At 40.4% G+C, this 12,909-nt stretch overlaps 3 protein-coding genes across 3 annotated transcripts; 1 reads left to right on the plus strand and 2 right to left on the minus strand.

The window, feature by feature from the left end:
* Window positions 1-1,903: 1,903 nt before the first annotated feature.
* LOC117058577 (olfactory receptor 6B1-like) lies at window positions 1,904-2,911 on the minus strand. Its single transcript, XM_033169817.1, is given in 2 exon segments — window positions 1,904-2,217; window positions 2,219-2,911. Coding segments are annotated over 2 exon segments (963 nt in total). The 3' UTR covers window positions 1,904-1,947.
* Window positions 2,912-6,571: 3,660 nt separating this feature from the next.
* Window positions 6,572-8,923, plus strand: LOC117057858 (olfactory receptor 10A7-like). The gene is made up of 2 exons (XM_033168697.1): window positions 6,572-6,589; window positions 7,976-8,923. The coding sequence occupies exons 1-2, from the start codon at window positions 6,572-6,574 to the stop codon at window positions 8,921-8,923; spliced, it is 966 nt and encodes a 321-aa protein (XP_033024588.1).
* A 2,684-nt stretch (window positions 8,924-11,607) lies between these two features.
* On the minus strand, window positions 11,608-12,618 carry LOC117058722 (olfactory receptor 6F1-like). The gene has a single exon (XM_033170066.1). It carries the CDS (start codon window positions 12,616-12,618, stop codon window positions 11,647-11,649), a length of 972 nt encoding a protein of 323 aa, XP_033025957.1. The 3' UTR covers window positions 11,608-11,646.
* Window positions 12,619-12,909: the final 291 nt, after the last annotated feature.

Below are 12,909 nucleotides of genomic sequence, written 5' to 3' on the forward strand. Positions count from 1 at the left end.
ATGTTTCATAGCTTGCCATTCAAATGACTCCCCAGCTTTGGCCAGGGAGGGCGGGATACAATTATTATTATTATTATTATTATTATTATTATTATTATTATTATATAATGTGTGTGTGTGTTGTGTCATTTGATTGATTATGTGGGGCAGGTCAAGTTGACACCCATGCTACTGAGAAATTATTTGTGTGTTTCATCAACCCCCTGCACCTCAGAGATGAGGGAACACAGATCAGGGCCTTAATAGTTGACCTAGACCTATAGGTAGGTCCACAGAGAATCTGTTGGCCCATGACATCTCAGGTCCCATATCAGTTACGCAGGGCTAGAGAACATCAGGCCTGGGGGCCCAGTGCACTGCCCCAGGCCTTTCTGTTTGGCCCTCTGGACTTCCCACAGGTCTAAGTCCCTTGCATACATGCTTTTTCTGGCTGGAATGTGCTCTTAAACTGTGATATTTATTATTATTATTATTATTATTATTATTATTATTATTATTATTATTATTATTATTTATACCCCGCCCATCTGGCTAGGTCCCCCAAGCCACTCTTGCTCACCTAGAAGGAGCAAGGAGCAAGGAGATTTGTGGTGCATGTGCAAACCTTTGGCATTTGCATGGCTGGAATGTAGGCTGCTATATAAAGAGTCATAGCTATTCCCCTGCCCATTTTTGCAGCTAGTTCTGCCCAGTGTACAGCCATGCAACAAGAAGCTTTATTAGAGTTCAATGATGCATTCCAGCTGGACAAAAACACTCAATGGGGGTGCAAACCAGGACTTGTGCCCATCTCTTCAAGGCTGACCCATATAGACTATAGTAAAGTTAAGCATATGGCCCACCACCCAGATCTAGTTACCAGCCCCTGGGAAGCAGCTGGCAAAGGATACACTGCACTATGCAGGATGAGCACCTCACTGTTCAGGGGAGATGTTAATTCTGTGCTCCTTTGCAAGCAGCTTCTCTCCTGGGATGCCACTTACAAAGGAGCACCCTGAATCATGCAACATCAATATCTCCTTTGAGGGGGGCATTGAAATTTCATGGAGCACCAGGCCTTGAGGGACAGGCCTCAGGCAGCAAGGAGAGTCAGGCATCAGATGGGAAAATTCAATGGAAAGACTGAGACCTGCCATTACCTCTGACTGCAAGCTCTTTCTTTCCCCAGAAGATGCGGCCAGAGGTCATTGTTTCCCCACCTGATGCCTGACTCTCTTTCCTGCCTGATGCCTTATCCCATGACAAAGCCTCTCCCCTGAAGCCTCTCCCCTTGTATGCATGGCCCTGGGTCATCAACTCAACTTATAGGGATACATGGTTGTCTGTACCAGATTTGTCCAATGCCATAGTCCTTCTGAATATGCCCAATTTGGCCGAGGACTCAGCTTTGGCTCAGGACTCAGGGTTGCCATGTGTTTTCTTTTTCCAGAACACATCCTCTTTTTTTCATGGGTTTGTAAAATGAGAGTCGTCATAGCGATTCATAGTTAAAAGTAGAAGTCGACAAATGTGTCCTCTTTTCTCTCTTCAAAATATGGCAACCCTAATAGATTACTTTAGACAAGTCAATCTTTTTGAAAACTGCCTTTTATCTGTAGTGTGGGGTTACGCAAGAGTTACTGAATCAACCCTTTCTGGCGATCTCTATAAAATTTATAAAACAACTAGACATGGTTTATTTTTTTATTAGTTTTCTCTGAACAACAAGAAATGGGGATTACCAAAATAATCAATGTAAAATCCTGGAGGCCTTCTTCTGGCCATCCAGACTAGCTCCTTCCAACATCATTCTTACCATAATGGTAGTCATATGATAAGGAGAAAAGGAATGACCAGGTTATTAGGGTGGGTTGATTTTCACTTACTTCCCATCCCGCTGGCAGAGACTCCTGACCTTGGACAATGGAATTCTTCAGACTTATTTCTTCTTCGTTTAGAGAATCCCACTTATCTTGATTTGGAAAGGCAGCAATATTCTGAGCCAAGCCAGCATTTTCTGCCCAAATTTTTCTTCAACGTCTCTTTTACTTCTTTATTTCTCAGACAATAGATGAGAGGGTTGAGAGCTGGCGTGACCACAGCATAGAAAATGGACACTATTTTGTTGAGATTAAAGGGATGAATTTTTCTAGGTCGAGCGTACATGAAGACTGTTGTTGAAAAAAAGATGATGACCACAGTGAGGTGTGAAGCACAAGTTGAGAATGCTTTTTTTCTTTCCTTCGGTTGTGGGGATACGGAAGATTGAATTGATGATAAAAAGGTAGGACAGGATGGTAACAGACAATGGGATTAGGAGGATGACCAAAGCTAAAATGAAATCGACCAACTCAGCCACTGACATGTCAGTGCATGAGAGGTTGAGTACAGGGGAGATGTCGCAAAAAAAGTGATTAATGACCCCAGGCCCACAAAAACTCAGTCTGGAGATGAAGGTGACCTTGACCAAGGAGATGGAAAAACCACACACCCAGGAGAGCACACCTAGCTGGAAGCATAATCTATGGGTCATGATAACCGGATAACGAAGTGGATTGCATATGGCTACATAGCGATCATATGCCATGACTGCTAGGAGGACACACTCAGTGCACATAAGGGAGATAAAGAAGTAGAGTTGTGTCATGCAACTCTCGAAGGAGATTACTTTGGTCTGTGACCAGAAGTCTAACAGCAATTTGGGAAGTGTGACAGTGATATACCAGATTTCTAAGAAAGACAAGTTTCCCAGGAAGAAATACATGGGCTTGTGAAGGTTCCGGTTACCTTTTACTACAGAGATAATAATGAGGTTCTCCGTGACTGTTAGTATATAGGTAATGAAGAAGAACACAAAAAGAAAACTCTGGATCTCCAGCCCAGTGGGAAAACCCAGGAGGATGAATTCAGAGATGATAGTTTGGTTCTTCATCTCCAAATATATCTGTAATAATGCAAACCTAAAGAATAAAATGGAAAATCATGATATTTAGTAAAGTAAAATATACAATAGAAATTATTATTATTATTAGTAGTAGTAGTAGTAGTAGCAAAAGTAGTCACGTAGGGCACATTACAGCCAATTTTAAGCATTTTGAATTCTCACTGATTTCACTAACAGAGCAATCCTAACTGGGACCAGGGAGGAGTGAAATGGCAGATTCACCACTGCATCCCAAACCTTTCCAGCTTACCTAAAGGTGGTGGAATAGTTCTTTCTTCAATTACTCTGTGCCAGCTACAGATCAATGTAGCTGAGGAGCCCAAGGATCATGTGCCTTAGGGTAACTACCAAGCTTTGGATCAAGCAGATCTAATGCCACCATTGCCCAAGTCTGAAATGTCCAATACCAGGATTTTCCCACTTGCTACCACCAGCAGAGGCTGTAGCTTTTGGCATCGCAGTGGTCAAGTTATCCACCAGCAGTTTCCTCCTCTACTAGAGGAGAGGCACCCCTGCACCACCAAAGTCCCCTCTTCAGTCATCAACATTGTGGGCAAAGGAGCTGTAGGATTGGTCTCCGAGAAAGATTTAAGCACAAACATTTTAGTAATAAATTAATACCTAAGCTTCAGCAGTGAAATACCAGCATGCATTATAACAATCACCTTTATTGACATACAGAGGATACAAAAGCATATAAGCCAAAGCATAAAATCTGTGGCATCTGTTCAGAAAAGAGAATACTTTAAGATAAAATTAATAAGAAGGTTAAAAATTGCCTCTCAAATCTTACAGTTTCGTGACATCTCTCAGAAAAGGTCCTGGAATTTAACCTTCGTTTCAGCATGGAGTTTAAATATTTATCACAGATTTTTTAAAATGTGTAAAATGGGCAGTAAAATAAAACATGTGCAATGGTTTCAACCTGTTTTATATTGCAAGGATAACGCCTTTCTGAATATGGAATTTTTGAGAATATTCTGTGCAGAATCGCAGGTAGCATGATGTGAAATATTGCAAGGGAAAAAGCTCTATGTTGGTGGGGGTCATATAGGTGATGTACATATGAAGTGGCCTGACCAAGCAAAGGTAGAATCCGTAACTCCAACAGAGAGCAAACCTAGGTGGTATGTCTGGAGGTCCTGGGCTATGCAGATGATAAGACCTTCTCTCAGCCTCACTGATGTGGTCCAAAGGAAAGCAGAACAATACGTTTGATACCAGCTTGGCTGCAGGAGTTGCCAGAAGGAGGCAACAAGGTGCCATCCAACCATCTTAGGCACTCCACTCCAGATTTGTGTAGGGTTTACTCTTTGCCCATTTATTCTCCTGAAGAATTCCCCTCACTTCCCTCTACAGAAGTGTTTCCCAACCTTGGGACTCCAGCTGATTTTGGACTACAGTTCCCACCATCCCTGACCACTAGTCTTGCTACCTAAGGATGATGGAAGTTCTAATTCAGGAGCTCCTGTCTGAGAACTGCAACTTGATTTGAACAATTTTCCATGAGGAAAAAAATCAATTGGATGGGGATAGGGGAATAAAATAAGAGAAATAAGCAATTAAGTTAAATCCATTTCCTATACTTTAAATTGAAATGAATATTTATAAGTCCCATTAATGTTCCCCCAATAAATAAAAAGCACAAAAACAAACAATTTATCAACAAGACTGATTAGATAAATGCCATTATTGCATTTGGTGTTTGTGCATCACTGAACACACAAGGTCTGATAATTTTCTACTCACATTTGCTTTAAATCGTTCCAGAATCAGGCATGATAGTTTCATAGGTAGCTATGTGATGGCTTCAATTTTTTTGCTCTGTGAATAAATCTAATAATGCACGTGCCTTCATTTTGTCTATGGCCCAATTGTAACAGTCAGCTTGCTTGTATTCTTTTTTCCAGTGGCTAGATACTGTAGATGTATTTCCTTTAAATAAGTCCCCTGGCTTTCTGAAGACACACCAATGAGGGCATCTACTAATGTGTAATTAGTTAGCAGGCAGTTTCTCCAACCTGACACAATTGCCTGGTGGGTGGGTTTGGGTGTGGGTGGGTGTAAAGGGGTTAAAGGAAACAACAAAGTCTTAAATGAACTTCTGCCTTGGATTTGCTCTAAAGTATTCCCTTGGTATTAATTTATCCAGTTTAGTCTAATTTAAGTCAGTAATGATGGCGTGAAGGTTAACTCTTGTTCGGATCATTTAATATTATCAATATAGTGAATATGCTACACTTCTGTATTTGGCTAAGTGTAGAGTTCTATTTTTCATAAATGTCCTCAAATGGCTTAATGGATTCATATAATATGGTCAAGGACAGTCTGGAGGTTTCTTGGAAGACTTAGTTTTATAATACTAGATTCAAGGACAGCGCGAAAAAAGATTGTGAAGACCTACCTAAATCCCATCTAAATAAAGACTAAGCTGATGACATGTTACAATGCACACAACTATAAACTGTCGGTACCCAAGTACAGGTGTTTGTGTGGAAGAGTGTACACTTCTTGATTTGTACAGCTCAATCTATTGTTACTGAGGGATTTTTAATTCGTATGATTTGGTGAAGGGTGTGAGATGACAGTCCCCTGGCCATGTCACTGTTTAAGTTTGCTGCAGCCATGCCTCCCACCAGCGCTGATTGGACAGCAGGGCTGCCCATGGGCAGGGCCCTGCCCAGAACCAGCAACATAGCCAGACAGCTATGAGGAGGGTGTTGGTCTACACCCCCAGCTGGATCACTGCGGTGCGTGATGCCCACCTGCAACACTGCCCACCATAAAGGGTAAGCAGACTTTCTCTCCCCCACCCCCCAGTTCTTGGAACTCAAATACTTGTGGGTTGTTTTGGGGGAAACTTGGTGGTTTATAGACTATTAAAGAGCATCTGTTTAACTGAAAGGCCACAGGGTTGTTGTTGTTGTTGTTTAAGAGCTGATTGTGCAATCACTCAGGTGAAATGGCTTCAACTTGACAATTTGGCAATTGACTACGTCAGACCAGAAGGCAAACCTGACTCAGAAGCTTTTAAAATGGTCATGTGTCTTCATCCAAACCACACTGGGTTTATTATAAAAAATTCTCACTGGTGTGTCTGGTATCCCTAGAATTTTGTCTTTTACCCTGAGTTGGCTTCTAATGCACAGAATGGTTTTCTAATCGTCATTTTTAGCTATGGGATAAGGATGAGGGGGATTTACTAATTCAGACCCAAATTCTGAAGGACACATCTTGTTTATTTATATAAATGACAAGGTCTCATCCAAAAGAGAAAGAGGCTGCAAATATTCTCACAGTTTCTGTCTTTTAGAGTTCTCTGCTCTAGCATCTGTTGAAAATCTAATAGCAAGAGGATAAATTATTGGGCAAGTGTCTGATCTTTGGTCCTAGTCTTCACTAACTCTTGCTTTCATTAAATGGGGCCATATGCTCCCTCATATCGTGGTAGGAAAGTGCCGGACAATAAGAGCTGCGCTGATTCCCCAGGCCATATCACAAGGAATCCCCAAGAGAACAAAAGAATAATAATCTCTTGACAGAAAGTGCCACCTTGTAGAAAATAAAACCCTTAAGCTATGAAGTTGTTAGATGTAGTTCTCTTTATTTCAGAGCATTCAGTCATGTTGCTGAGAGACATAGTGGAGTATGGTATCAGTGAATGCGGTAAGTATACAGAAATGTAGGACACAATATCCAAGGCTATAGTCATTGGAATACATATCTCATACCAATAGTCAAATACTTTTCAGATTGTTAGATCATTGTTTGCAGTTATGCAGAGGAACTGCAGTTAGTAGCATATGCATCTGATTATCAACTAGATCTTCTCAATCTTCTACCAAAATCAGTTATTCCCCCCCCCCAGGATTTTTAATGGTTTTAATTCAATTTCATTTGAGATATAAATGAGTAACCATGTGTAAGTGATGATTATACCATGACTATGTGGTAGGCTAGGCTATTGACTCCAATGTCCTGTTGCAATGCAGTGTTCCATACCTAGATAACACTATGCAATTTTAACTCCAGAGTGCATCCAGCAGAGGGGGAAAAATGTCCAGACATATGCAGGGATCAGGTTGGGTTAGAACTTTATTATACATTTGCACATGAGCTGGTCTGAAGGTTGACTGTCTTCTTTTAAAAATGTAATTTCATCTGCATAAGAGCAGCTAGTCACTCACAGGGCTCCTGCCTCTGCACACTTTGAAATCAGTGCGGCAAGTCCCATGGGGAGCAATAAGTACTGATGATGTGTTATCCCTCTCACATGCAATTTTTATGTATTATATGTACATTTTATGTATTTTATGTTCAATTACTCCTAAGACCCTGAGAATAAACTATACGTCAAAACATGTAAAATGCACATAAAATACATAAAATTGCACATAAGAATAATGACATGTGATTAGTAGGAATGTACAAATGTGCCTCAATTCACCCCAATTTATTTGCACTTTATCTTGGTATTTAAATTTACAGCAAAGATGTATGGAATGCATGGGGAAAGATGAGCTGAGTTCAATGTGCTATTAAGCAACTGGAAGCATTTTTTTAAAATACAACTCAGCTTGGACCACCTCGTGTTTTTCCACCCTTGGAATTCTTATATAAAAGGTGTAGATTTTTATGTAGGGTTGCCATATTTTGAAGACAAAAAAGGGAGGAAACATGGCATATGGATATATATGAATTGATCCTCAAAACCTGCACAGAAATGGGATGGAACAGACTTTAGTCTTATTTGGTGGTGAACTAGTCCCAGAACTGATTTTGTCCTTGAAATTTTCCCTATTTGTGATTCATGGACTAATTGCTCCATTCAGAAAGTGCCTTGGTTCATGCATGCCAAACGATAGCTACCATTTTGCCTAGCTCCATTTATCTTATCAATTCACACTGAAATAAAATGTGTGAAGAGCTCTGAACAATATAAACGTTAAGCAGATTGTTAATTTGTTTATCAGGTGTCTGTTATTATTACATTTTCCTGTTAAGAATACCATAGCTGCCGTGATAGTATTTTCATTGCTATTTTTCTCTTAGGTAGCCACCTCAATAAATCAAACTGCCATCACAGAATTCACCCTCCTGGGATTTGGACACCATCCTGAACTACAGATTCTGTTCTTCTTTATATTTCTGAGCATCTACATTATAACCTTAATGGGGAACCTTCTCATTGTTGTGTTAGTTGTGAATGATAGACATCTTCATACACCCATGTATTTCTTCCTGGGGAACTTGTCCTGTTTGGAGATATGCTATACCTCAACTATTCTGCCCAGAATGCTAGTCAGTTTCCTAACAGAGAATAGAACCATTTCCTTTTCTGGCTGCTTTATACAATTATATTTATTTGGTTTTCTGGTGACTGCAGAGACATGTCTCTTATCTGTGATGTCATATGATCGGTATTTAGCAATTTGCAAACCACTGCAATATTCATTCCATATGAACAGCAAGGTCTGTATCTCTTTAGCAGCAGCATCCTGGATAAGTGGTTGTTTCTCTGTCTCTGTGGTAGTCATATGGATGACACAGTTAACCTACTGTGGTTTCAATGGAATTGACCATTTCTTTTGTGATTTCATACCTCTCAGTAAGTTGGCCTGTACTGACACTTCATTGATTATGGCAATAGCCCTTATGTTATCTTCCTTATTCACTTTCCCTTTATTTATGTTGACCATAACATCTTACATTTGCATAATCTCAGCCATTTTGAGGATCTCCACCACTTCTGGGAGGCAAAAGGCATTTTCCACTTGCTCCTCTCATCTTATTGTAGTCACCATTTTCTATGGGTCCTTAATGATTGTTTATCTCCTCCCAGATGATCCCAAACTGAGAGGCTTAACCAAAGTGCTCTCTACTTTTTACACAATCCTTACACCAATGATCAATCCCCTCATATACAGTTTAAGGAACAAGGAGGTTAAGGCAGCTTTGGGAAAGCTGGGCCAGACGTGCATGTTGTCCCTTAGAACTTAGAAAAAACACATTATCTAAGTAGGACTAGATATGTAAAAAAAAATACACAAACAGAAATAACTTCTTCTTTTAATTGGCTGTAAAAATAATGAGAAATAAAATGTGATGGATATTGAAATAAAAACACATCATAGGATTTGATTTTCTTTGAATTTTGTCTCTCTGAACCGGGGTAGGCCACACAATTTCTTCCAGATGTTGCTAGACTACAGCTCACATCTTCCCTGTTACGTTAACAATAACTAGGACTATTGTTCTTTGGAGTCTAACAATATGTGGAGGTATAAATTATTAATTCAAGCTCAACCATATGGTATAACTTTTATTACCATTGTATGTATTCCTAATTAACACACATATCTAAATTCCAAATTATGGCAAATATGTACCTCATGAATACTTGATCAATTGAAATGATAATTGTATTGAAATCAACATGACTTAAGTTATTACCAACCTAAGTCACATTGATTTCAATGTTTCTACTCTAAGCATGGTTAAATCTGGAACCAACTTGTTCTGTACAATACTTTTATCTGCATTCTGTCAGAATATGGATGGAATGTTTGAAAATTAATTTTAATCCAGAGCTATGTAAAGATTAAAAATACATTGACACTTATGCTAACATACAGTGGTACCTCAGGTTACAAATGCTTCAGATTACAGACGCTTCAGGATACAGACTCTGCTAAACCAGAAATAGTACCTCAGGTTAAGAACTTTGCTTCAGGGTGAGAACATAAATCATGCAGCGGCAGCGCAGCGGCAGCGGGAGGTCCGATTAGCTAAAGTGGTACCTCAGGTTAAGAACAGTTTCAGGTTAAGAATGGACCTCCAGAACGAATTAATTTCTTAACCCAAGGTACCACTGTACTTTCTAAAGGATATAACAACCAAATGGGATAAGACCAAAGGTCATGAAGCCCAATCAACTGTTCTCACAGTGACTAACCAAATGCCTATGGCAGGGAGAGCCAATGCTGTATCATTTTTTGCACCACGTTGCATCAAAGGTTTGGGGAAAAGTTGTAGACCCGAACATCTGGAGAGCACCATGGCATGAGTGTGGCAGTACTTTCCTGCTCATGATCCCCAGCAAATAGAACCCATTTTTACGTAGCTAAATAGATAGATAAAAAGTCCTTTGAATTACCACTAGCTATTGTAGTTTATACACAGTAGCTATGAAGCATTAAAAAAAATGTGCAGGTTTCCTATGGGTCAACTACTGTAGGAACAAGATACTGCAGTAGATAGACCTTTGCTTTAATGTAGCACGGCTCCTCTTATGTTCTTAGGTTCAGAACAGCTTTCAAATGGAATTAGATTGCAAAGAAGCATTCGGAATGCATCCTGGTACAGGATAAAAGTCTCAGGAATTTGGACAACTTACAATGGACTTAAATGGACACCAGCTCATATTTTAATCCCATAAAATCATTGAGCTAAGTGTTTAGTCTTAAAAAATCAAAGTGCTGAAAGTATAACAATGTGATTTTGTAAAAATGCATTAGTGTTCAAATACTCTGTAACCCTATGTAAGTGTCCTTCAGAAGACCCATGTATCTCTAGCTATGAATTTCTCTAATGCTCAGTGAACCTGGTGCTGAAAACACATTCTAAGCTTGCAAGAAATCCTAGGAAGTAGACAATTATTCTTGATTCAATTTTGTTGTACAACAAACACTTTGTAAAAACTTTATTTAACACTTAGTGTGGGGAAAGTAATCTCCACCAAGATATTGTAACACCTTTAAATAAATACATACTTTAATTATTACACAAAAATGTTAATGATTAAAATAAATTGCATTACACACAGCAATTAGGCACATGTTTAAATATGGGTGACAATTAAAAAAGGTGTGTATGAAGAAAGGTTTAGTTACATTATAGGCATATATAGGGTTTATATTACTCTGTCAAGTCTTCCCATAAGAAATAGATGTTATTTGAAAGTTGCACTTCTCCAAAGTTTGTGATGCAGCTGAGAACACATACAAAAATCGAAAAATGCAGGCAAAAGAAGTGTACAAAAGTGAAAGTAGTGAACAAAATTGCATTTGTGAAATGAAAAGAGCTTGCAAAAATGCTAGGCAAAACTTTGTACAAAAATTTGTATATGTGGAGAAAAATGTGCAGAAACGTGAAAGAATTTCCATCAGAATTTAAAAATAAAAGACAAATGGGGGCAGAATTTGGGTGAATTGGATTATGACTGGAAAAAGGAGAAACTGAGAGAAACCAAAACTTGACAGATTCATCCAACTGCAAATAGTTGGATGATAAAAATTGTGTGGTAATTCTCACCACCCAACTACACTTCCTGTGGTTGGAGCAAGTGAATGATTTTAAGCCTTTTAGGGAAGGAGGGGGGCATAAGGGAGAAGAAGAGAATAAAGGAGGGAGGAGAAAGAGAGATTTTGGCACCAGGGGTGGAGGAAGGGGGCGGTGGGGGTGGGCCGCCCCGGGTGTCACCATTGAGGGGGGTTACAAACGTGCCGCCCCAAACGGTCCGCCAAACACCTCCCCCTCAGCTGTAGGGTGGCTGAGTGAGAGGAGGCAGGCAGACTTCTTGGAGACCCCAGGGAGCACCCTGCCCCAGCTAGCCCCTCCCCTGGGCTCAGGGCACGAGTGCTGCCCCAGGCGCCCAATCGGCTTGCTCTTCCGCTGTTTGGCACATCAGAGCTAATGAGCATTTTGACCACATATTGTCTTTTCTACCAGCAAACCATGATCATAGCTCCAATATTTTTAACAAAGACCTGGTTCCTACTAATCAACTTCTTCAAAGCATCCTTTACCTCCTTATTCCTTAAACTATAAATCATTGGATTGAGCAGTGGGGTGACTACTGCATAAAAAACTGATGCCACTGTATCTAGCTTAGAAGGGAAAGGGGAAATGGGTCTTGCATATATGAAGATAACTGTGGCATAGTAAATCACCACCACAGTAAGGTGTGAACCACAAGTGGAAAAGGCCTTTTGTCTCCCACTGGCTGAGGGGATCCTAAGTATGGTTGAGATTATAAAGATGTAGGATACCATGGTGAGCAAGCAGGTGCTGAGGATGACAAAGGAGGCCAGAACTGTGACTAGGGTAGAGCTGACAAAGGCATTGCCACATGACCGCCTCAACAGGGGCCCAGCATCACAAAAGAAATGGTGAATCTCCTTAGGCTCACAGAATGAGAGCTGGGAGATGAGGACAATGGGGAGCAAAGGAGCCAGAAATCCACCCACCCAGGCTGCTGTCACCAGCCATGTAGTTACTTGCAGAGTCATAAGAGTCGGATAATGAAGAGGACGGCAGATGGCCAAGTAGCGGTCATAAGCCATAGTAGCCAGGAGGAAGCATTCAGTGGAGCCCAAGGCAAAGAAAAGATAGAGCTGGGCAATGCAACCCGCCACAGTGATTTTACTCCCACCAGCCAGGAAGCTTTCAAGCATCTTCGGTACAGTGGAGGTGGTATACCAGATCTCCATGAAGGAGAAGTTGCCAAGGAAGTAGTACATGGGTCGCTGCAGTTTTGGGTTTGCCTTAATGACTGAGATGATGGTGATGTTGGCGGTAATGGTGAGAACATAGGTGGCCAAGGCTAGGGTGAAGAACAGCATGGAAAGCTGTGGAGAAGCTGGGAACCCCAAGATGACAAACGCCTTTACCACACTCCTGTTGGAAGATTCCATGTCAACATTCTCTCTCTGGTTAGCAAAGTTGTGGAGAAGGAGTGACAAAGGGAACAAAAAGGGGAAAGATTAACGTGCTATATTTAAGAAACTTCATTTACATTTGTTATTAGGAATGTAAGAAATGTGATGAACAGGGATGGAGAACCAAATGTGTCCCTCCAGACTTCTCTATCTATATCCATAAGTGTTGAGGAATGTTCATCCATCGACACTTCATACTTCATGTCGCTGATGAAAAAAACAAATGTAACATGGGGGCATCCATTATGAATATGATTGCCAACTCTA

This window comes from Lacerta agilis, chromosome 14, assembly GCF_009819535.1.
Source record: "Lacerta agilis isolate rLacAgi1 chromosome 14, rLacAgi1.pri, whole genome shotgun sequence".
NCBI classification, from domain to species: Eukaryota; Metazoa; Chordata; class Lepidosauria; order Squamata; family Lacertidae; genus Lacerta; species Lacerta agilis.